This window comes from Coturnix japonica, chromosome 7 (genome assembly GCF_001577835.2).
Source record: "Coturnix japonica isolate 7356 chromosome 7, Coturnix japonica 2.1, whole genome shotgun sequence".
Taxonomy (NCBI): Eukaryota; Metazoa; Chordata; class Aves; order Galliformes; family Phasianidae; genus Coturnix; species Coturnix japonica.
The window spans coordinates 12,062,285-12,088,522 of NC_029522.1; the positions used below are offsets into that span (position 1 = coordinate 12,062,285).

General features: G+C 37.0%; 1 protein-coding gene across 8 annotated transcripts in view; it reads right to left on the reverse strand.

Annotated features, from left to right (window-relative positions):
- The window catches only part of NBEAL1 (neurobeachin like 1), a 69,862-nt gene that overhangs the window by 36,755 nt on the left and 6,869 nt on the right, over positions 1-26,238 (reverse strand). For 6 of the 8 annotated variants that reach the window (XR_001556460.1, XM_015868269.1, XM_032445994.1 and 3 more), the window contains exons 3-17: positions 17,575-17,666; positions 15,484-15,645; positions 13,847-13,928; positions 13,532-13,659; positions 12,936-13,018; positions 11,525-11,610; positions 10,455-10,761; positions 9,366-9,472; positions 6,823-6,909; positions 5,316-5,399; positions 3,848-3,946; positions 3,166-3,746; positions 2,019-2,151; positions 1,392-1,511; positions 604-907 (exon numbers count right to left, since the gene is read on the reverse strand). Coding sequence is in view for 7 of the 8 variants with exons in the window: in XM_015868269.1 (XP_015723755.1) it covers positions 604-907; positions 1,392-1,511; positions 2,019-2,151; positions 3,166-3,746; positions 3,848-3,946; positions 5,316-5,399; positions 6,823-6,909; positions 9,366-9,472; positions 10,455-10,761; positions 11,525-11,610; positions 12,936-13,018; positions 13,532-13,659; positions 13,847-13,928; positions 15,484-15,645; positions 17,575-17,666 (2,455 nt within the window). In the remaining variant the exon portion in view is untranslated. The remainder of the gene's footprint in view (positions 1-603; positions 908-1,391; positions 1,512-2,018; positions 2,152-3,165; positions 3,747-3,847; positions 3,947-5,315; positions 5,400-6,822; positions 6,910-9,365; positions 9,473-10,454; positions 10,762-11,524; positions 11,611-12,935; positions 13,019-13,531; positions 13,660-13,846; positions 13,929-15,483; positions 15,646-17,574; positions 17,667-26,238) is intronic. The other 2 variants (XM_015868270.1, XM_032445995.1) reach the window with 1 other exon arrangement.

Sequence of the window (26,238 nt, forward strand, 5' to 3'; positions counted from 1 at the left end):
CTATAAATACATTGCTTTTAATTTTTAAGACTCCAGTGGATATTAATATTAACTTGCACAAATTTTTCACAACTATTCTTTGTTATGGCAGGATATTCTGAACCACAGCTATTTGAGACACGCTTCGAAGTCACTTATTCCATTGCGGTCTGCTTAAAAAGAAATGTATATTCTTGATATAATACCTAACTGTGCAAAATTTTAATTTGCACATTCAAACATTTCTTTACAAATACTTTTTTATTTTATAAATTAAATAAAAGTATTTATTTACAAATACCTCACCCTCAATTATAAGGTCTATAGTAGGCAAAAAGGGGAAAAAAGTAAGAAAAAAAGCGAAAATACTACTTGATACCCAGATTTTGACAGGTTTGAACATAAATAGATGAGTCTATGACAACTAATACTTTAAGTAAAACTTAAATAAAAATCCTTATCATTCATTTCTGAGCTGCCTATAAAGCCCTCTCGCTTAAGTTACCTCTACAATTATTTTGGACTGTAACTTTGTCATAATGAGTCTGTGTACAGCAAAGCTCAGAGGGATACTGTCCCTAACTCAACCATGTTTCACTAAAAATCAATGTAATCACCACTCACCTGCTAAATACAAAGCTTTCACCTGAGGGGGTTGCAGTGCTTCATGAAAGATAATAACTGAACCAAGATGGCCCTCCAATGATGTTGGACATCCCCATTCACTATCCTGAGTCCCTGCTGAGATCATCTTGGTGATGAGTTCTGGTTTTGCTAGCATTCCACCCCAGCTTCCTGGAGAGAGAATGCCCCCAAGTGATGTACGATGGGGCATCATAGGGGAAGAAAAAGGTGGATCTGGTATCTGAGATGGAGGAGGAGTTGTTGTTCTTTGACCAGCTGAACCAATGCAGCAAGAAGTAAAAGGCTGCAGAAGAATGGAAGAAAGAAAACAAAACACACTCAGTCTAAGCCAATGTTCCTTTTTCCACCTCTGCCTCACCTATTTTACAAAGCAAATCTGAAGACTATCTCTGCCAAACCTGAACTAAACAAATTAAACCAAGAACAGCAAGTTCTGGCATACTCTGGAGAAGCAATAATCTGAAAGAAAAGAACACGTACTTATCACAACAGCAGAGAGTGCCTGTAATTCAACTGAAAGCAATTTGGTCACCTCAGTTGCTGTGTGAGGAAAACAGCTGGCAGGAACAGAGCCTAGGACAGCACCCTGGTAAAATACTCTGGTGAACAATCCCCTTCCGGATTATATTTGAAAATACTAGCCCATTGCACCTGCTATATGTATCCATTATTTACCAGTTACTCCAAATGTAAGAAAAAAACCAACTAGGTTCTCACTCTGCTATGAAGTTCATCAGGACAGATTATGGCACAGAAGGTGAACTTACTTCATTCATAGCAGGAAATCGAAGTGGGGCAGAGATCTTCTGCTGTCCATTGACATAGATGTACACAAGGCTTTGACCAAAAGGTCTCTTTCCAGGCATGTGAACAATAGTTATGTTGTGCTGATTAATAAAATAATTAAATCTTTATTAAAAAGCAGTAAATAATAATACACAACCATTTTGTTGATATCAGCTCTACTTGTAAGTATTTTACTCTTTTCTTTTTTTTTGGAAGAAAAGAGGTATAAGGTCTCACATGACAATGCATATCAGTTCTTAGAATAGAAGAAATTAAGGCAGAAATACAATAGAATGCACACACTACAGCCGTTCATGTTTGTTTTAACATGAAAAAATATCCACAAATTAAAAAACTCCCATATAAAACACACACTTTAAAAAAACATTATAACCAGCTTATGAATAAGAACAGCTAAAACAACATAGTCATAATTTAACTTAAATACTAACTTATGCAAAAAGCGCTTGTATTATCTGAGTTTAGATTTGTTCTTACACAATTAAGTAGAATAAAAGAGACTGCTTATGAAATAGCAACAACATTAACTTGTGTCTTCTGAGCTAACACTGCTACCCTAAGCAGTGTTTGTCAGCATCACATCTTACCCAGAGTGAGTCAAAAAAACAGTGGTCAGGCAGCATCACTGTCGCATATTCCCTCTTAGTGCAAACGGCAACCACCAATACTCCAGAGCATGTGATAAAGGCTTCAAATCCCATACCACTTCCTGTAAAAAAGCTACAGAAAGACAGTAAAACACACAGTTAAGGACTTCACCATACACATTGGAAGTCACCTACCAGTATTTTCACTGAGGAGAGAAACAACTTGAGCTTTTCGTTGCTGTTCACGTCATATTCTTTGCCTACCTATTCTGTTCCAAAGTACAAGACAAATCTCACAAAAAAGGAACACCAAAGACAGTCAGGACAAAGACATGTCCCAGATATCCCAAAGCAGCTTGTAGCTACTTGACTACAGACTGGTTCAGTCTCCGAAAGCCACAATATTCTAATAAAGAAAATACTGGCTTGCAAACAGTGCTGTTTGCTGTTAATTGTGTCCATCGGCCCCACTAAAGCTGCTAATAACACATGCAGTTAGGTGAGACTGCTGTCATACCTAGTACATGTGTTCTCTTCATTTAATTACCTTGTTTTACATCATACCATTGCATATGAAGTTTAGTTTATTTTAAAGATCAAGACACTTAAATGGAATAATTCAGAATGCTTGCCTTTATGATGTTACAGCCAAACCTGGTTTAAAAGCTGATGAGACAATAAGTGTAGATTAATCATAGATTTTAAGATATTCTTTATCTATTAGCAAGAATCTTCGTGCAAAACACAAACACAGTCATGGTTAAATAGCTTATTTCACTCAGTATCATGAAGATCAACTGCAAGCAGCTACCTATATATTAGCCCTGCAAGAACAGGCCTGCCTTGAAAAACACTTCATTTTTTAGATGCTTGACTACAAAAAATACACATAACTGTGAAGTGTTATCAAAGCTTGCTATAATCCCTTGGGTACCGTTACTCTAAGCAAGTCATGAATTGCTTATTCCTGTAACATAGCCTGGCTGTGGTGACAGATGAAGCTTCTCCCTTTCACAAACTAAACAAATCAAGTGCTTTACATTGCATTCTATGAAGGAAGAAACAGGTACCACACAGACTAGGGTATCACATACCACACGGAATAGAACGTAGATTTGTGCTGTTGAAGTCATTATGGTAACCATACCTATACAGTTGCTTCCGCTTGCCAGTTTTGCTGGCTGTGCTAGGGTCCGCCTGGTCTTGATCAAGGCACAGCCAAGCATTGAAAGAAAACGCAGATCCTGGCCATTTCTGAATTGATGGAACAGCAATTCCTGCCATACTGTGACACAAGTTGAAATACTGCAAGGCACTAGCCATGCCTTGTTTCCGAGCCATTGCCAGAATGGCTCTCACTACTGGAACAACATAAGGGTGAGCCTGTTTTGGTCCCTCAGTTCTCAGGAGCCGTATTAGTTGAAGCAGTTCTTCTGACCCCATTGACTGGCTCCCCAAAGAGCCCAGAAGGGCAATCAGGTTCTCTGCACAGGTACAATGGAGCGCAGAGTGGTGATTTAGTGTCTCAATGATACGGATGACCATGTCTGCATTGACACAAGTGGCACGACTCTGTCTGTTAATACAGCAGATCCGCCTCAACCAATTTGAGATGAAAATCTGCAGATCATGTGACTCAAGCTCTGGAAGCCACTGGATAAGCAGCAATAAGGGCTGGACATTACTAATGCCCAGCATCCCAACAGCCATGTGGTCACCTTCAACAGCCTGAAAAACAACAAAGAAATCAGACATGAAATACAATCAAGAAGAAATATTGTTGAAGAGACATAGCATTTCAGACAGCATTCAAAGCAAGTGCATCTCACCATATTCATGAGTTCTTCCAGCAGCTCCCGTGAGGGCTGACCCAGTGACTTAAGTACCTCATAGATATGTGCATAACCGATTCTCTCCTTGAAGACTTCCTGAGGATAAAAATCCAGTCTCACTAACAAATGAAATCGACACAAACAGCTCATCTACTGCAACAAGGTATACTTCAAAACAATATTAGAGTTTAAAAAATTAGAACATAAGAATTGTATTTTTTTGGCTTATAAATCCTTTGATAATATGTCCATTGTGCTTTCTCTAGCAAGCTGCAAATGAGAAGGATCTCACTGCAGCATACAGATAAACAAATATAAGATCAAAGAAGTTATTACTTAAAAAAAATATTGCTTTGGTATATTCAAACATTAAATCAACCATAAGTTATTAATAGCTTTATTTTTAAGGCAAACTGAAGCTTGAAATGAAGTAATTATTTTGAGAATTGTAAGGATCTAGAAATTGACTTTTGACTGAAAGATTTTTCTATTCCAGCTTTATTAGAAATCACTCATCTTAACTCAAAAATTAGATAGTATCTGTTTACTGTTTGGTTAGTAAATATCCAGCACATCACACAAAACAAACACTATTCTCCCTGCTGCATTCTGCACTGAAATTAGAACAGATGGATGAATCCAGCAACAGAAGTGAGAATTACTTAAGTAAACACAGAAAGAAAAAAAAAAACAAAACATTGTAATGGAAGTACAGCTGAAAAATTTACTGGCATTTTGTGGATTACCACCGATCCTCCATTTTGCCACACAACATCTCCCCAGACTTCCCAGAGTCAGCGGAGATACAAGCACTCTGAGTTATGCCCTGAAGGAGCCTAATTTACTATCTTGTCATTTCTAACTGAGAACATGCAACGAGCAGCAGCTAAATCAGGTGATTTCCACTTTCTGTGATCTGCACTGTGCCAAGAGTCATTCAAACATGGGATTAATTTAACGAACTCAGCAACCTAAAAATAAACCCATTACTTTACTGAGACTTTACATTTTGATCAGATTCATGTACTAGCCATTGCCTGTTAATTTATCAAGCCATGGGAATAATCACAAAAGAAAAGCAGAGAAAAAGGCAAGATCATCATTTAGACAGGAATATAACCCTGGACTATAGACACAATAAAACATATAATTCCTTCCTGAAGCTGTATTTTGCAAAACTTGTTAATTCTACTCCAAACATTCAGGGTAAGAAGTTATGCACTCTCCTTAAAAAGGTTTCAGTTACCATTTCCACCCTAGTTTCCCAGTTCTGATACAAAGATGTCTATTTGTTTCTAATGGCTACGTAGGGAGACAGGATATCCAGTCCATGGTTCCTACCTGACAGGAATTAGTGATCAACTTTATTAGTAAAATTCCCCAAGGATTTTGCAAATAAATAAATGAATTAAAAAGTCAGACAAAATTTAGAGGCCTATCAAAAGATCTCTGCACATTTAGTTACCTTAGCAGCTGGAGACTTGTGCATTACTGCTGTGAGAGCCTGAATGGTTGATACTGCCAAGCAGTCTAGACGTCCCTGAAATACCTGAAAGAAGCAAGTACAGAGGTTACGTACAAATGCACAAAGACAATTCTGCTCCAAAACTGTACTGTGCCCTCCTGCCAGGACAAAAACAAAGTTTACTAGCATGCTTCAGAAATAATCTCTGCACCAATGATTTCATAATACCCCATAGACTACAAGAAAGATCACATTAATAGACAACATTTCAAGAGGAGGAGAGAAGCATTCACAAAACTCATTTCACTTCAAAGGCTCTGATGGACAAACATGTTTTCCTCATGCGGCTAATGGACAACCTCAAGAGGGAGGAAGGAAAACAGATTAAGAAATCTCTTGTATCGTGTGTGTGCTGCTAAACAATCAGGCATCCACGGTACATATAGAGTATTTTCTCTTCCACATAGGTCTCTATACGCCAATGCAATACACACTAATTATAAGAGATTACTCACGCCAGCACAGTAAAGTAGCTTTCTCACCCACACTCTCATCTCAGTGATCAACAACTTTTTCCAATTTCATGTTATCTTTTGTTTTTTTGTTGTCTTTTTTTTTTTTTTTTCCTGATTGTTTATAGTAATATCTCTATCACAGTCTTAAGGACAAAAACAAGCAGTATTTCAGGTCCATCAGTAAACCTAATGATCAAGACTGCACAAACAGTTTCACACACCAGCCCTGAAATAGTATTCTGTATATCACATACTTTGAAAATGAAACGTCAAGAATCAGAAGATTGTTAGACATGAAGAAATGTTTACATGCTGTTAATGTTGCATTGAGTTTCTAAAAAAGCCAAAGCTTTTTGTTAGAATCACAATCTGTAGATTACCATACCTTGTACTTAGCATCTCTACAATTTTAATCAGAACAAATCATTCTAACACAAAATCAATACAACAATTTGCGTTTGATACTTTCCACAACATTATGGGAAAATTAAAGCAACAGGCTATTCCTACCTCCCTGATTCAGCCTGTCCATTGATTTGTGAACATCTGCTCTTGATGACAAGCAAAGAATCAGGACATCAAATACAACCATTGAGATTCACAAACAAGGCCCCAGAATCCAAAACACCACAGTGCTGAGACAAAGAAGCAAAAAAGAGGAAAGGAAGGGAAGAAAAAAAAATCACCACCAGGTTGATAGAATTATCTGGATTCCATTCGTGTACTTCACCTTTTCCTTAAAAGATGCAAAACTGAGGCTCAGTCTATTGAAATATTTTCAACTTAAGGTAGATGAATAAAAGTGAAGTTGAATTCAGTCTGTTAATCTGGAAAACTCTTTCCCATAGATGGAAATAATGAAGTCTGCAGCAACACAAGATCATCTTGCCACAGAAGACTTAAACAGGATCATTAAGGTGAAGCACAGGAATCAGTTTTCCTGTCATTGTGTTTTGACCTCAACTGAAGCAAAATACAGATTAGGTAGGTACCTGGTCCTCATTCATTTCAGTCAGTAATTTGTTGGCAAGGTCTTTTTCACTCTTGTCTGCCACTTTATTGTTAGCATTTAAAAACAGCTGTTAGAAACAGAGACAAGAATAATGGAAATAATCGCATTATAGTCACCCTCCAGTCAAACCTGTGGAGGCTGCCTCAGGATTTGTGTCTGACATACAAGAAACAAGTTCTCACTTTGGTGAGACATTCCCCCATTAACATTAGTTCACTGTTAATCCTTCAAATATTGAAGATCACATTTTTTGCTAAATAGCAATTGCATTTTTTGTCCAGAATTAGATAAAAATGTCATCGCTGAGACAAAAAAAAAAAGACCTATCTGGATATTAAACTGCTTACCAGCTTAGCAATAATAATTTCATTTAACATGCGCAATATGACAAAAATTCACTTTAAAGAAATAAAAACAACAGTGAAACAATAGTAAAGAAATGGATACAGATGCTTCACATCTGTCCGTTTATGTCTCATCTTATGTGATGGCTTGAAGATACCTAGGCAAAATACTAAAATCAAGAAGCAACAGCAGTAGAATACTGTGAAAACAAGCCTTCAGAATAGAAGAAAACAAAAACTACATCTGGCAACATTCTAAGAATCTGCTGGGCTGTAAATAAAACATATGTCTGTACTGCATTTTCAGCTGAGAAACTTCTCCCTAGTCAGCACCTGAATTTGCAACATCAAAGTTCACTTAAGTACCTTCATAATCCACTGCAGTCATTTTGAGTATAGGTCAGTCATAATCTAATTGAGACTATTGCTTTTCTTCTGTTTATATACTCTACAGAGCCATTAAAAAAATCCCCAATCAAAACGTTTTAAAGGCACCTAAAAAGCACAAAACAAAAACACCCAACACTTTCTATAAGTGGGTAAGAATGAAACGTTATTTCTTCCTCATGCATTTTCTCCTACTAGCTTACTTAGATATTCTCTCTGAAGATGAGTAACCCTACAAAATCAGCTTTCACAAAATAGGACAAATGAAGAAAACAGTCAAAATATTACTTGGACTTGCACAAGTGTGAGCCTATATACAAACACAAGACAGTCTGAAGTACATCACACTCAAGAGCACATAATAAAGCAGAATTATGACAACATATCTAAGAGGGTTATACCATTAACAAGTGAAAATAAGAACATCAAACAAAAGCAAAGGCAAACATGCAGAAAAAAAAGCAAATTTTTCAGATGGGTTACTTCAGCCCTGTCAATACAAGTGAAAAATCATCTGCCTAAAACCGTTCAGACAACAATCATGTGTTTTTAACCAGGCATACTGGTTAGATGCTGGCTAGAGATGATTGTGCTTTGCTCAAAAGTCTGATTCCTAGGTGTTTAACAGTACCTATATGCAGCTTCTGAAATGACTTAGGACAGACCGAGCCCCTTTTACTATCTCTAAAGTATAGTCCCTCTTCTTGGATATCACAAGGCAAAATGTACCATTTAGATCAACAAAACTTAACTCAACAGTTTTAGAAAGCTCTAATGCAGATCTATAATCCTGGAGCATAATTAGGGGAAGACAATTTGTCCATAGGCTTAAAACCAAGAACTGACAAAAAAAGCCACCTATATTTTAAAAGATTGCTGGGCAGCAGATGATTTAAGTATGACTAGAAGTATGGGTTTGAGTATCTCAAGATACCTATAGCAGAAATTATGGTAGGGATTTTCTTTTACCCCCCTTTTCCATGAAATTTTCATGCCAAATTTACTGAAGATCAAAGAAATTCCTGGGTTTCATATCTATGTCTGTAGTCTCCTCTTCACCTGATACAGAGCTGCAGAACTGTGCTTCACACATCCTGCCATTGAATCCAGCAGCAACATTTTCACAGGTAAGAAAAAAAATATACAACTAGAAACAGGATCTTCTTCCCACACTAACAAGAGGAAATCCTAATTCCACTGCCAAATTCATCTTTGCTATTTCAGAAAGTACAAAGACACACTGGAGAAATATAACTTTACCCCTCTCTCCTTCCTCTATCATTCTTGGGGCTATTTCCACTACAAAGGTTAAAAAAATGCCATGTAGCAATCTGGAAGCACTGAGACTCAATTGATCACAGTAGCGTGCAAGGCAATCACAGGAAACAAACCTCCCAAGAGTACATCTTATGACAGCAACAGGCAGACTAAAAATGAGGAGAACAAGCAGCAAAAATCAAAGCAGGCAAAACCTAATAGAGTAGCTGTTCCTGCTTTCCTAAGATGTAATTCCCACTTGTAGAATCTGGCCTTGTTCCTGTTCTCATTTAAACAAGAATAAGTAAACATCACAGTGCTTGATAACCAAAGAAGAAATTAGGAAATAAGTTTCTTACAGAGTACAAGGTCAGTACAAAAATAGGCACAGACACTAATGGAAAGGTGAAATACAGTATTTTCAGGAAAAGATTGGAGAGAACAAACAAAAACACCCAAACCACCAACGCTATAGATCCTATGGGAAAAGATAACAAAAGTTTTGTTATTCAAGTGAAGATAAGGGAAAATTTACCTTGCAGTTCTGCAACAGTCGAATGAGATGCTCGAAGCAGTTACTGTTAAGGAAAATTGCCTGTAGAACAGGCCTGTCCGTGCAGTCTAACATGGCCGTGATTGTATCTACAAAATTAAGATGGAATTGACATTAAAAGCAAAAAAAATTGCCAAATCCATTACGCTTTTTATTTTTCCCATATTACACCTGAAAGATGATTGGAAAAGGTGCATAATAAACACAGGAATATAAAAATACATATTTATTTTAAAACATACATCATGAGAATTCTGAGGTATTTTAAAAATAGTACTAGACCCAAAACTTGGTTTTGTTACTGTAAAAATTGTCAGATAAACCACTACATAACAAGAAAACTCAGCTACACAACACCTTCGATATTTTTTGAGACACCTTTGAGATCCTGCTTGAAGTCCTTGTCATTACTGAGTATATAAACTGCGTGCCTTATATTCAAAGCACACAAACACCGGTTTCCTTATAAAAAAATTTCTCTGCATTATACAGATGCCTCTCACTGTAAGTGATCATCACCTCAGTGCTATTCCTGTTTCCTTGGAAGTCCAGGGGAAGGAAACACCAGCATTTATATCCACCATTCCAAACAAAGTAAAAAAAAAAAGAAATGCACAACTCCTAAATGTTTATCTAATGACTCAGTTCCAACACTTTAAGGGCCATCATCTTTGCCAGTGTTTGCAGTAATTCCATCTGAAAAGCAAACTACCTCAAAACAGCCATCACTGATACTTTATCAGAAATCTTCCTTACTCTGCAGTTATTAAGGTGTTAATTACTGTCACTGTTGCATAACAATTTCCTTTTTCTTTTAATGGAGACTGGCAGTCCATGCACCTCGATAATCTGGTTAAACATGAATACCACTCTGGTTAAATATGAATATAAAATAGAATATACATCATATGAATATATACCACATTAATGGTAAGAAATATTTTAAGTTCATTCATTGTATAACGAAGTGAACATTTATTCATACAGCTTTCAGTTATATTAACAATTCAACAATGGCTTTTGAGCTATTAACAAGAGACATTTAAAGGAACTGCACAATTGAGTACTCACTCAGCATTTGGATCTGTAGTGCTATGAACCTGCTCTCCCACTGTCTACATCGTCTTGGTTTAGGCAAAGCTGAATGGTCTGAATTAAGCAACTTGAAATAGTTCTCCAGTATTGTACTGGTCTCCACCTGACGTTGGTCAGAACTGCTGTTAAGGAGGATATGGACAACTTCTGTCAGGCACTTCAGAGTAAGCTCTGCCTTTCTGCTCACTTCCTCAGGGCTCCCATCATCCCAGTTATCGCAGTCTGCTAAAACACGCATCAAGACTTCCATGGTAGCAGGAGACACTGCTTGAAGAGCATTCCTCTGGAACACATGGGTGAAAAGGATTAAGGGAAATAAAAGCAGGAATAAAAGCATAACTCTCTAACAGAATAGCTGATTTGAAGATACCTGAATTACACAACATTCACTAGTGCTTCCATTTATATAGTGTAATTGTTAAACATCCTACTCAGATTATATTACTGGCTACAAACGAAATGCAGCCCACTTTGTCCACTTAATTAGGCTTTCTTATTCACAGAGAATACTTATAGGATAAATGAAAGGTCACTTAAATTGACATTATAATATTCTTGTCAAGTACATTTGATAACATATTAACTCTAAATAAACCTTAATTTGAAATTTCATTTTAGGTCTCCACTTTCATAGACTCAATTTTTTTTCAGATATTTTCTTCATGTTATTTCAAAGGTTTTAAGGACCTTCCAAACTTTGAAGCCCTTGTGTCTCCTACTGAAACACACTGGGAAGTAAGCTAGATGCATGTCATGTAATCATATTAAATCTATAACTTTGCTGGGGGGAGCAGACTAGTTACTCATTTGTCTATGTATTGGAAGACAGTATACTAAGTTCATAAGAATGTGTAAATAGCAGCCTTCAACTGCCCTTTGAAAACAGAACCTAGCTTATACTACTGCACAGAAGAGCTTCAAACTTCACAAGAGAATTAACTAATACATAGCAAGTAAATTCTCTTTGGTTATGGGGTATTTATATGCCCTGAATAATGATGTTGTTGGAGACTTCAGCAGCTGGGAAGAGTTTAGAACATCCTTACCTGACCACCAGCTACAATAGCTCCAAAGAGATGTAACAGGCAACATTTCAGGCTTTCCTTGAGATGTTCGCTTTCTTGGAAACATTCTGATTGGAGTAAATAAAAATCAGTAGGATTCCTTATTTTATAATATAAATTATACCAGCTTTTTTTCCTTCCCTCAAACAGTAAAAAAAAAGCAGGAAATGTAAATAAATTTTAAAAAGGTTCCTTGCTGCTTATCATGCAAGTTTAATATAAAATTTCAACTGTATAATCTCCACTCCCTTTTATGTAAGTCACACACATTAATGCATCCATTTCAGAGTTATCAAAGCAACATGACAACATTGCATTTATCAGTAAGACTGACAGACCTAAAGAGGTACAGCAAACGTACTGTGGAATAAATGGGATTAATTTTCATTAGACTGTTCAGGACATGCTAACACATACACAGCAGGTATGAGAAATGTTAGAAAACTTCTGGCACAGAGACAAATGCCGTACACAGAGCAGGTGCCTTAGAAAAGCAGAGCTTGCTCCCTATGAGCTGAACTTCCTAGGGAAGCCTGTACAGGTCTATAATCTTTCTAACAATAAAAGACATCTTCAAAGATATCTCACAGCATATCTGATATATGGAACTTTTTCTTCGGAACAGATACAGCCTGGATATTGTTGCTACAGCATTATCACTAGAATCAAAGCAGCTACAACTGAAACCACAAAGGAAAATTTTCTTTTGAATTAGCCACTGTAATTCCATTCCAATATAAGATAAAACTGCTAAAGACTGAGATTTTGAACACTAGAAATTGAAAATGGAAAAACTCTGCATTGATTAAAATAATGCAACCTTTCAGACAATTACCACTTTCTGGCAAGAAATATTTCTGACCATATAATGAAAGTATAAGCTTGTTTCAAAAGAAAATTGCACAACTATTGTTAAAATCTGGTCTACAAAGTAAACAAAACCTACTATTTCTCTGACTTAGAGCTTCTGATTCTTTTGTGGAACAAAATCAATAGAGCAATACCTAGCTGACTGTGGAAAAATAATGAGGCAGTGTAGACAAAAGTCTTTAGTACAACTGTGGCAGGTATGTCCACATGCTCAGCAATTTCTTGTAATGTAATCAGCAGCTGATTACCTGCCAGCTAATTAACACACTTGTAGGTTTGTCTCAGCACAAAATAGGGCATTCAGGAGAAAACAGCAGCCAGGCTTTCACAGACAAGCAAGGTTGGCAAGACGGTGATACTCAGAGCAGAAAGCAAGCAAACAAATTAACTCCTTACATGCAGCCTTGAAAGCAATAAGATGCTCTTGGATTTATCACACATTCTTTGGGGAATGAAATTTAGAATTGCCAACTTCACTCCTCCAAAGATGACCATTTTTAAACATGCTGTTGACAATACTTACGATAAAAGAAAGGGACAAATTCAACAGTGAGGGAAGCCGGTTTATACTTCTGTCTGCTCTTTTCAACTGTACTAAGGATTCGTCTGAAATTACATTAAAAAAAAAAGATATGACACCTTTGTTTCTAGTAAGGGAACACAGTACATGAAAGATCTTGCAGGAATTTTTAAGATGTCTCTGAAGAGCAAGTTATAACAAAAGGAACCACAAGCAGCTTCAGAAAACAGCTTATGCCTAGAATGACAGAAATTAAGCTTCTCAAAGCCAGTTTCTTAGCACATACTAGTACTGGCAACTCCAGCCATATTGGATTTCAGTGTTGAATATCCACTTCATGAGGTTTTTTTCCCCTACCAAAAATAGCATATTTATTAACTCTTTAAAATACAGCATCTTTGAAAAGCAACGACCATACTTTATCAAATCCGGTGCATATAAAAACCAACTCTAACACCTGTAAAACCCATCAGTAGAATATCCAAGTAATTAGATTTTATTCTAGTTTTACACCAGTAGTTGTCAGCAACCTTACGTATCATTTATCTACAGTCATTAAAGCTCACACACCTTGTGAACATATCCTGGTCTGCACTTACCCTGCAATTCTCTGCCTCCAGTTGCGATATGGATCATAGAGACTCTCACAAAAAGCCAGCGCATGTCTCACAAATTCTTCTATTGGTGTCTGATCTGCCATTTCTTTCTCTTTTGTTTTGCTTTTTAACTGGAAAAAGAAACAAACAGAGTAGTAACAGTGATCAGAAGATTTCTGGAAGTTAAAACTTTGTCTTGATCCTCCTCCATAAGCATTCCCCCACAAACACTTCTTTACTTTGATAGTGATCACAATAAGCAAGAGCTGGAGGTCCTCTATGGGAAAAATAACAGATTACAATGATTAAAACACATACCTGTTGAATGTATAACGTAGTCATCGTGATGACATGATTAATGTATGAACACATCCCAATCTCTTCCACATTAGCCAAGTTCCTATGAAAACAACAGAAAAAAATCCAAATGTACAAAGTGTACTATCTGAGGCTACTTCAAACAATGTCTGTTTTAGTATTCACTCTATAATCACAGAAGAGTGTGTAAGCATTTCAGAAACACTCCTCAAAGGACTGTATGTACTCAAATGTTTATTTCTGTCACAATAACATAGTACACAAGTTTTCTTTTAACAGGAAGGAGTCATCCTGCTGTAGGTCAACTCTATCAGGAATTCGGGGTTTCAGAAATTAAATAGATTCCCAGGGCACTCTAAATAGAGAGGTCAGAAATGGCATGCAATAACAGAGGCAATAACTTAATTTTCTCCCACATTACTAGAGCACTACAAGGATGCTGATACTGTAGCTGCCTATACTCTCCAATGCTTTAATATATACATAACTTATCCAATCTGGGTACTTCAAATTCTCCGAGGAAGAAACATCAAAACTTTTAGAACACTGAACAAATCAACAGTAACAAAGAAGCCTGCAAGCTATTTTTCAGTTTGAGGAAATCACAAAGATCAGATATTAATATGATCACATAAGGAGAACTATTTAGCAACTGAGAAAGGTAACAGTTGGTAATTCATCATATAACTGCCACCTACCATCTATTCAGCTTTATTTAATGTTCTGGTACACTTACATACTACACTACAGCTTTGTACTGTTGTAGGAATAAGGAAAGGAGAAAAAAAAAAAAGCTTCTTAAATACTTCTCCGAAGGAGAATCCCTACCATATATTTTATCCCCTTATTTGTTCAGTGAAGTTTATAATAAAAGAATGAAGAAACAGGGAGAAATAGATCCCTAAAAACAGTTTATTTACCTGCTTGGACAGTATTACAAAATTAAGAGCAAGTTTCAGGGGTCAGTTGCATTAATAGAATAAGTCAGATCCCTAAGCTATTTATGGAACTATAAGCATGTTAAGAATGTGAAACAGTTCTTCCTGGATAATTCAAGTTCTTTAATATCTAGAGCTCTCTAGAGTGTGACTTCTCTTTTAAAAGTATTTCTCATACACTAATTCTTATAACTTAGACACTATGCCTTGAATTCAAATAGATATTTCTTGTATAATTATAGAAAAAATTGCATCTTTGCTCCTTCTATTTCATTTTTCATGGAAAAGATGATTGTATGGCTCTCTACATTCCCTTTTCCTTTACTTGGAAGATCGTGAAAAGTGGCTTTTCACTGATTCTACTGGAAAGCATCTAATAACATTGCACAAATGTTATTAGATGCACGAATGTGAGGAAGTACGTCTTCACAGTGAAGGTGATGGAGCACTGGAACAGGCTGCCCAGGGAGGTGGTGGAGTCTCCTTCTCTGGAGATATTTAAGACCTGCCTGGATGCCTACCTGTGTGACGTGGTGTAGGGAGCCTGCTTTGGCAGGGGGGTTGGACTCAATGATCTCTAGAGGTCCCTTCCAACCCCTACAATTCTGTGATTCTGTAAATGATTAGAATCTAATGCCTGCATTAATGATTTTTTAAAGAAAACAACAGCCTTGTTGAAGTAGCAAGCAGAACAAATACCTGCAAAGGATGATAAAGAATTTCACAAGCAAAAGTGACAAAGCCTGCTGCTGCTCTTCTAATCCATCTGACATTTTCTGGACACACTGAAGCAGCTGGAGCCTCAGAATCTGAAGAATATTGTCAGGTAGCAGTGATATTCCTGGAGGGATGTCATCCACCCTAAAGAGAAAGACCATACACACAACTCAACCACCAAAGTGACAAGTTATTAATCTATTTCAGTGTGCTCTAGTAGTGTTCCAATATACCTGTTTAAGAAAGGTTACTGAAATGCAGTAACTGATTTCTCACAAGCACTTCCTAGTGAGCTACAAGGAAATGCCTGCTGGCAGTAAGCACCTTTCTTTTCCCCAACAACAACAACTTAGGAACAGAGGTAGTGTAGCAAAGGAAAGCAACTTGAGATCATTGGCATAGATAACAGTGGGTAAACTTAATTTCTTTCTAGACATCTGAGTCCACGGGGTCCCTCTGGCCTCAAGAGAAGAGGCACTGGGAAACAGGTGGCTCTACTCTGACCTACATATTTCCCTTTTGCAGGCTCAGTAATATCTGCTCCATAGTGTTGATGTTTGCAATAGAAATTGACAAATACCAGAAGGATGCCACTTTGGACATGCCTGATTATCCTTCAAATGCCAACAAGGGCAGAAACAACGTTTCTATGTTATTTTGATATATTTTCTCTACATCTGTTACACAAATGAGTCTAAATCTGTGCAGGCCTACTCTTCCAGACCAGATCACTAATCCTGTCATTAACCTCACAAAAATACAGGATTTTTATGCTCACAAACCCATTATTTAATGTAATGACGATGCTGCTATTGTTCAGCACAGCTAAGCTTCATGTTTATGTTTAATCCTTTACTATGTTCTGTAAAAAGAAAATAAAAAAACAACAAAAAAAAAAATCAACCCACAGACACACAAAACAACGGGTTACAAAGTTTTCCATTGCTTTTTCTTTCCTGAACTAAACACCGTAAGATGCATTTTGATATCTTACTATAAAGCAAACACCTTCTGAAAAAAGAATTAACTGGCAGAGGTTTTTTTTTTTGTTTTTTTTTTTTTTTAAAGATATTTCACATTAGTAACAGCGCTATAAACACTGAATTAATATAATCACTAAGAAGAAAATACATATAGATGAGATGCCCTGCTTTTATCCACTGAGATCCAGTTGCAGCATTCTTTGTTTCCTTGTAACAGTGGAGGCTATCACTTACACTTCAAACAGGATCTGATCCAAAGCCCATTAGACAATTCCCATTGATTTCAAAAGGGCTTGGACAGGAGCCATTATGCAGAGAGCCATTCTTTTTATACACTGGCAGTGGTAGCAGCTCTGACACTAGCTCTTAGGACTTCTGAATCTTGTAACATTTGTTTTTTCTTAAAGCCCTTAGATCATACAAGGAAGTATTAAAAAGAAAAAAAAGAAAAGATAAAGAGCTAAGTTTCTATTCTCCATTTGCAAAGTTAGCTTTAGTGCACAGAAAGCGAATTCAAAAGACTAAATACAGAAATGTGAAATTAGATTTTAATACCCATCTCATGATTATATTCCCATATTTGCAGTCAGCAACATTAGTGAGTCATACTCTTCTTCCTGAACTCTGAAGTTTATCATTTGTGCCTTTTACAGTTTCCAGCCAAAGTATTTAAAACTTTGAGCATTTCATCTTTTTCTTTCTCTTACAGCAATCCACAGAATAAAATTACAAAACATGACCTACATCTTACCTCTGTTCAGTCACTACTGCTACAGAAACCAAGCACTAATACTATTATTCCACCTGCAACATTTAATAAATATTTGTTCCAACAATTCACAAGAAATGATTACGCTTCTATAAGGAAAAACAAGGGAATATTGATTCCATCACTGATACAATGCAAATACCAGTATTTGCCTAAGTTTCATCATTCCCAACGCATTTTGACCTTCAGAAGAACAGGAGTGCCACTCAACAATAAAACGCTTTCTTTTGTTTAAAAGCAGTACTGATATTGAAAGAAACCGGGCTCTCGTCCAGGTCTGGTTCAGATATCAAAGGTGAACAGGTCTGTAATTCTACATACCTAGTTGGCAGCTTCTCAAAGTCTACATCCAAAAACTGTTCATAGCTGGAAACAAAACTATCCAACCAGAGCTTCAGGTAATCTGGATCTTTCTGGAAAAAAAGAAAAAGTAAAGAAGCGTAAGAGAATGTTAAGAAACATAGCGCCTGAGGTTAATAGTCAGCAAGTCTGGAGCACTAACTTGAACAGAAAGCTTTTTCCTTAACATATTTCATCTGAGAGAAAGGAATGAATAGACTAATTTTTAGAACAAAGATTTTACGAAGCTCTATTCTTTGAATTTCTTAGACATATTGTGTTGATGTGATAATCTTACTCTGTATCTATTCATTAGTTGCTGTGTTTCCATTTACCGGTATTGAGGCCAATTGAAGTGTTCTAACTTACAAACCTCCCCTCCCACCCCAGTTCCAATAACCTTTATTTACTCTCCAGAGTAAGTATGTAACTCTAAAAATTTTATTCTTGTTAGCGTGGAATTTAGTACATATCATTCATTATGGCTTTACGGACTTACTAAGCATGGAAATCCCCTTCTCATTTTAGACCATTTTCCCTGCTCCCAAGACCCCTTCAACACAAACAAGTATCAGAAACACAGAATTTACTTTGCTATCATTATTAATTACATATAAACCACATTCAGATACTGTGACAACATAAAGGCATTGCAGTCTACAAGCCTAAAGTACACCCATCCTCAGGTTTACAATGCACCAAACCTACTCAGATATATACCCATTAACAGCACTCAAGATGAAATCATAACATACAGAATTAAGAAAGCTGTTGAGATAAAGAATAATTTTAAGGTTTCTAAACTTTTGGCTTAAGCTACGGAGGCCAACAGATCATCTCAAGCAGGCGGGTACAGAATGCACATTTATCAGCTTCAGAGATCAAACACACTGAAAAAAAGAAAATCAAACCAAAAGATGGGCAAGAACTACTGCTCACTAACACCCAAACTGAATAGGGTAGAAGTACCAGAATATACTGTCCTCAGGCACTGTTGGCTCTGCCAACAAATAGGGATTACTTTGTATCCGTACTGTTCAGTGCGCTGAACAACACTATGGCTTTTTAAGAATGTTCGTGTATTTATAGCTGTAACTTTCCTGTAATTCACACAGGTTATTTTAGCCTCACACTTGCTATTTCACAGGCTTGTAAGGAGAATTTAAAATAAGATGCTATTCTGGCAACTACAACATAGCTCAGGCTAGAGAAGACAAGGCAATAGCAACCACGACAGAGTAACAAACAGAAACATGGCCATAATCACTTACGTGCACTTTGTTTAGTTAATAGCTATGGCAATACCCACACATGAGGGGAAAAAAAAAAAAAAGGATCTATTTGACTTTTTCTCCTGTTGAAGGATCTACTTTGATATTCTTGGCACAAACAAGTTCTCCTTGAAATAGAACATGAATCACTAAAAGGATTCAATAAGTATACCAAAATTCAAGTAGTGTTGACAGAGCTGAGACATCTTTAGCTGTTGATAGTAAACTGTTGTAAGAAACTCAGTTTTTCTTGATCATGTACCACTAAGGAAGCTGACTGAGAATTGCTTTAGAAAGTGTTCTGGATGAAAGAAGGAAAGACAGAAAAAAATATTAAATGCCTGCCTGCTCCTTTGTAATGACATCTAGAGCCTAAATCTGCTTGAAGCTTAAGATTAAATTTAATCACCCTATCTTTAAACAATAATGCCTTTGCAAAGCCATCAGCGAAGACAAGTAGCAGAACAGGGAAGTGGCTAACAAAATATGGAAGAAATAAAGTAAATACATAGATGGCAAAAAAAAAACCAACAGGACACAGATGTTAAAAAGTCAAAAGTTTTTACTGAGTTGTAGCGCATATACAGCTCAATTCACATTGCCACTGTAACTCCTCTGTGTGAGATCAACATTACAGTTATCCTTTGCTTTCTAAATATACAGCCACAACTGACAAGAAGCAAGAGCAGCAATATCGTCTGACCATTACCTGGAGCAGACTCTTTAACTCTGCTCCCTTCTACATCAAACCCCAGACTGCCAGTTGGCAATACATTATCAAGCGTTATTAAAAGCATCAGCTTTGATAACAAAATACAAGGTAACACTATTGGTATGCACTAGTAGAAAACAGCTGACACTACAGCAGACTCATTTGAGTTTGAAATCTAGGTATTCCCACCAAAGCAATAGCACTAATTCAACATCACTTGGAGGAAAAAAGAGAAAGAAGCAAAAAAGGTCATTTAGCAACTGAGTCTACGTAAGAAGCACTAAGAAATACATCTTTATTTTAAACCATATAAACATACAACCATTCCAGAAACGAACAAAAATAAAGACTTTAGAACCAGGAGTAAGTAATCATCCCAGGAAAAAGGTGACGCAATATACAGCTGTATCTTTGCTTGGAGCAAGACAAAACCTTCTACAGATGCATTAGAAACAAAAGTTAAAAACAGCTTGCAAACTTTGAATCTGGCCCAGGTTTCTCTCCACCATTAACAGTAACCAGTTGCCATAGCACGCAGCAGTCACATGCTGAAAGCCACAAGAAATCCCAGCTTTACTGCAGCACTGTTAAGAAAGCAAACTTTGAATGTAAGTAAACGTTACCCATGACAAGGCAGACAAAAGCAATGCCTTCCTCTTACACAGCTAAATAAACACATTTCTGAAGATCAGCCTGCTGGATTCAAAGCCATCTCAAATTTTCCCATGTCGAAGCATGACAGATTAAGAAAAAGGTTTTACATTGCTTTGGTATTTTAATTTTATAAGAAAACCAGATACTATAAAGGGCACCAGCTACTTCCTGTACACTATGTAAACCAGCATCTCCATTCCTGAACTGAGCTTTGTTTCAAATTCAGCTGCTGCCCCTTATTCTGACATCTGAGTTTGGTGGATTTCTTCCCATTTCCTTTTTCAACTACTTTCTCTTTTCTCGTTAAAGATGTGGTAAACCAAATTAACAGTAGAATACAAACTGCCCCAATTGCTTAATGCCAGACCAACGTTCTGAGCCAGTAAACTCTGCAGTCTCAAAAATATGCATTACCACACAGCACAGGCTGGGAATATTTCAGATCCAAGAGCAACCAATCACTGAACAGCAGCCTCAAACAATTCCCTATAAATTGTTGACTATCTCATTTTCTCTGCAGTAAAAGAAGTGGAATTTTTTCAGGCCTTAACAAAGCATTGGAAAGACTCAAAAGCTTTATTATCAGCAAAAGCAGCAAAGCCTGTAGAATATACATTGATGCTACATAAATATTGATGCTTTCAGATCATCAATAGCTTTAGGCTGTATGTCAGACAACAGTTCCAAATTATTTATAGTGGTGCTGTTGAGAACTTAGCACGCTTTTAAGGCACAGCTTACAAATGAACATTCTGATAATACACCACAAGGACACACTGCAATCAACAATGTGAGTTTAGCAGACTTCCCAGCCTCCTCTCTCCATACGCACCTGCTGATGTGCCCTGGGAGATCAGCAAGGAAGACAAAAGGAAGTTTTTCATTTGTGTAACAGAAGTAAATGTAGAAGAAAAGACATAGGTGGTAACAAAACATCTTCCACTAGTTAGAACTCTACAGTCACTAGAAAGAAAGGAAAATGTTGATTCTAGAAGTTGTACAGCTTATTAAGGGAAAATGTTGATTCTAGAAGTTGTACAGCTTATTAAGGCATAACTCTAAGCGCTCCTTGTACTTCCAGAAGCTTGTCTACCTTTTGTGCAAGACAGATCTGTGCATCTTATTTGAATAATAATTCATGTATAGAAAATACATGTTTGAAAATTCTGGAATATGTCTCATCAAGGCTCAAAATCCCCAGAAGCAAAACTCCAACTTCAGTTGGCCATCTGCCCTCAGGGCAACAAGCTGACACAACCCCAGCTTTAACAAGGCACTCATCATGGCTCTTCTAAATGAAACACTGCCAGATGAGAGCTCTGCTATGGTGTATACCAACAGCTATAAAAATAAAAACCACTCAAACACCCAGCAGCGTTTGTTGTGGTTTTCCATTTGACCATCACAGTGCTTGAACAAAAGGTTGCTAAATAACATCAGTTGATCTTCACACTGGATTACACTGTGTAAAACAACAACACTGCAGCTAAACAGCACCAATCAGCATGTTTCCCATGCAGCCCAACATTTCAACAGTTTCAGTGTACTAAAACTCCAGCAAGCCATCCTCTGCTTAGGTGTAACTGGGAAACACACCTCTAATGCTAATGCCAGCTTCAGTGCTCACCAACAGCATCACTTAATGGAGACATATTTGTCCAAGGGCACATACAGCACACTGAGGCAATAAAAATCAATGAAACTAAGTACAGTCAACACTGACTTGGGACAGGCTTTTTTCTTTAATACACTAAGTTGCCTACAAAGGGCAACAGCATTGTCTGCTCTTTATGAAGCCTTATTAAGTGAACAACAAAGAAAGCTTCTAATTCAGTCATTTCTTCAATAATGAGTTTGTCTGGGCAAAAAGGTCAACAGGAAATGGAACTTTTTACATGAGTGAAAACATTTTTAAACTCATAATACTCTGTCTAATCCTTATAGCTGACTCTAAGTTAAATGAACGCAAGTTCTGCATAAAAATGCACCAAAGCCCTCCCCCTATAAATCTCCAGACCTGTGAAGTACAACGTTCTACCAGGGCTTCAAGCAAAACAAGGAAAGAAGAAGGGCAAAGATCACAGGGATCCAATGGGAAGCAGAAGCTGCTGAACTGTACCAGGTGCACCAGAGCTGCCAACAGGGCTGCACCTTTCAAAGCAGTAAAATGCCCAAGCAAAACCTGAAAGAATCAATGGTACAGTTAGAATTAATCAAAGACATCATGATCAACTGTTCTACACAGGCTAAATTGCCTTGAGAAGTGACATCAATTTTAATTATCAAAATAAATCACTTTGGGGCACAACTTATTTTAACCGTAATATTTATTTTTGAAGCAGCTGTTCAACTGAAAGCTGACAGAAGGCTCTTTGCTAACCACTAGGAACCTCTTTCCTCCACACACACCTAAGCACACAGATACTGGTTCAATTTCTGGAGCTGAAAAGAAGATGGGCAGATGCTTTCCAACCAGGAGCTGAAGCGATCCATGATACAAACAAGTTTGGGACAAGTTCAAAACTTCTGTTTCCCATGGAGATTTTTACAAAAATACACCTATAAACATAACTTATGATAGAATTTAGCTCACAAAAACTGGAAGTGAATGTTGAATGCTCTTTCTTGTTTCAAGAATATAAAAACAATTAGAAACTATAAAACCTTAAGAGGAAAAAAAATAAGAGTTAGTATTCCATTTCCTTTCCACTACAGCGCTCAAAAAAAGAAAAAAGAAAAGCAAACCAAGATTCCTAACTAGAACAGAAATAAATCTTTGTTTATTTACGTAGTTACCAATTAAAGCTGCGTTTGAGCTGTAGCTCAGAGGCAGCACCAGAGCAAGCCCCACTCCCACCCACCATGCAGCATGGGCTGCCCACAGGCCGCAGCTCCACACCATGACATGGAACCGGCTATTAACATTCCCTTCGCCATCAAAGCTGACACAACAAACCAGCAGCAATAACAGCTGGAAGCCGTATTCTAAAGATCGGAGAATAAGAATAAAGAGCATTCTGAATTATTCAAAGGTAACTAAACTAAACCTCACCGTGTCAAAATTCAGCTGTGCCAGGATAAGCCCTGATTTCACACAAATTCCACTTGATAAAGGTTTAGGGCTTAATGCCCAGTAGCTTTGAAATTCCAAAGGTCCATCACTGATTTAAATAAGAACAGGACTAAGCTGTAGAAAGAGCACAAAGCCGGTTTCTGCCCCATCAAGTTTCTGATTTTCAGCGCGATGTAAGAGACAAGGACAGAATGCAGACAGACCTAAGGGAAGCAGGATGGTGCCAAGACAAAGTATCAACCCACTATTTCACTGTATCAATAGATAGATAATGTCAAGTCTTCCTGTAGATAAAGAAAAATGCTGAGGAGAACCTGTGTAGAACTTTGATACAAATAGAGACTCTTTAGTGTGTGTGTGTCACTTAAGGTGAGTTCTTATTTCTTTAGCCATGGATTTAACAGCTTTGGTCTTCTCAGCCTTATCAGCACTAAGACTAACCACACACTGAAGGTACAACCTCCCCCAAATTAGCTCTTCAAAAGCACCTTGCAACCATTTGACATCAATTGCACTTCAGGAGGCACCATTTTTAAATACTACCACAGGTCAATAATCCAGTCAGATTTCTGCAAGTAACATGCTCCTTCTCTACACCCTGCTTTTCCTTATGAACTTTGCTTATCCAATACTGTGAATGCTGCAGAGTCTTAGGGAGAAAAAACATTGAGTCATACTTGAGCCTGCATATTCATTGCCACTCTGGGGAAGTCTGAATTTCAGATTATACCAAAGATAAGCATCCTTTTCACCTCGGTACTTTTAAATTCCAAGTATGGCCCTGAAAGCACGTGGACAGCAGATTTAATTAGAACAACAGTTTAAAAGCACATATATACTAAGGAACTCCATAAATAAAATTGTTTCCTTGCTAGCTTCTCAGAACTTGCTCATCCATTTAACTTGCATTTCCCACATGGCATCAGTCACCAAGAAAACGGATCTTTCTAGTCAGAAGTTCAGCAAAATCACAGGTAAAATGAACAGTTTTCTGTAATTAAAATCATTAGCCAAGCAAATACCAATAGAGCTGGTAAAGCAACTTACAAGCAGACTGCATCTACCATAACCAATTCCTACAAAACCTATGGGCATCGTATCACTGGAAATTCTGGGATGATGTCCCATATATATTGTCCGTTTACAATTACAGTATTTACTTTACATGCTGCTTTAAGAATAAGAATTTCCCATAGCTTCCAAAATAATTTTTCCTCAGTTCCTGAACTCTCCTTGCACAATTCAAGTGAAAATTCCTAGAAAACCATATGAAGGTACAATATTTTCCTGTAACGATTACTAAAATAATAATCCTGTAATCTTTTTAAAGGAGTTAAACTGCTTCTCCTTCATTTTGTTTCTCCTAAATGTTTCTGGTACTACTGCTAAATTCTTATTTCTAGTGAGCACTACCTGTTCAAGCCTTAGCTTCCATATTTCTTCTTTAAATACACCAATAGCACACCTCTGGAGAGTTCTTATGCAGATTCTGGTTACTTGACAATAAAATGAGAACCTCATTTTCCTTACATTAATAAATAAAAGCAAATACATTCACTGCTTCCATTCAAAATTCAGCAATGTCCTCAAATCAGATTATCGTAAGTGTTATAAGTATCAGAGAAAGTATCTACACACAACTGTTTTATCAGCACAGAAATCAAACTGCTAAAGTTTAGAGCTGCAGGTGCATGAAGGAGTTGTCTCATAGAGAGACACAGAACTTAAAACAGCCTTTATTACAAGAATAACCATGTTTGGTATTTGTTTATCAGTGTTCCCTTCTCTGTCCCAATCTTCCTCTACTGCATCCTCCCATTTGCTACATGAAGAAAAGTAAATATTACATGATCAAATGACTTTTTTTATTTAAAAAAAAAAAAAAGTTTTTAATCTTTACTGTTGCAGTGGTCACACTTTGATGTTTGCTTTCCCCCTTGCCTTCTTACATATGAGTCTTCCTCCAAGAAAAGCTCAGTAATTAAAGAAGCTCATTCTCTTTTATGGCATCTGTTTAGCCCTTATAAAGCCTGTAAATATTTTAATGGTATCTTATGAGAACATTTGGATTCTGGCATTAATCCACAGTGCCATTGAACAGACAGCTGGCAAGCCTTCCTGCTCACTCCATTGGCATATTAGAGCACAAACAGAGCACATTTGAGTTGATTCTGCAATATTCTTTAATCAGGACACGTGGAACTCCAGATCGGAACCAGATGAACATGTTAAGTGTGCCATAAGTCAGACACAACACAACAGCCCAGTGTTTGCTATATTTGCCGTTACAGCGCATGCCACAGAACCAGAAGCTTATGTTTCTTGTACTCTAATAAATCATTCCCTGTAAGAAACACTTGATGCTTTCATTACATTAAAAGCTTGCTCTGAAATATTTTCTACATTTGCTGATAATGAGAACTACATAGTACTCATTAAATCTGTAAGGAAACTACATATATTATTCTATAACATACTTGCTAAAAATACAGAACACAGAACCAAAATGATTTCCCTGTAGCTTGCAAAACACTTGGTTTTCTTACATCTCTGCTCTGTTTTACGTGTCATATCATCTCAGATGGAGGCCTATGCTATCAGTGGCAGAGTCCTTGTTCTGGTTTGAACAGCTGTCAGTACAACATTACCCTGGTCCATAATTAAGGATGATAACAGCTATTATAAATAAGTGAAGAAATTAATGTCTCGTATATATACACATACACACAAGGCAGTTATTTATATGAAAAGTCCCGTACTTCAAAATAACCGCGTCAGTTCACAGACTATGAGAAATTTCTTTAAATAGCAGACAGCAAAATCAGAATTGAAGACCAGCTGTTCCTTATCTATATCCATTCTTAGTTCAGCATCCCAAAGGCACAACAAGGACAGTGTCACCAAGCCACACCCACTAATGACTCATGACAAATTCT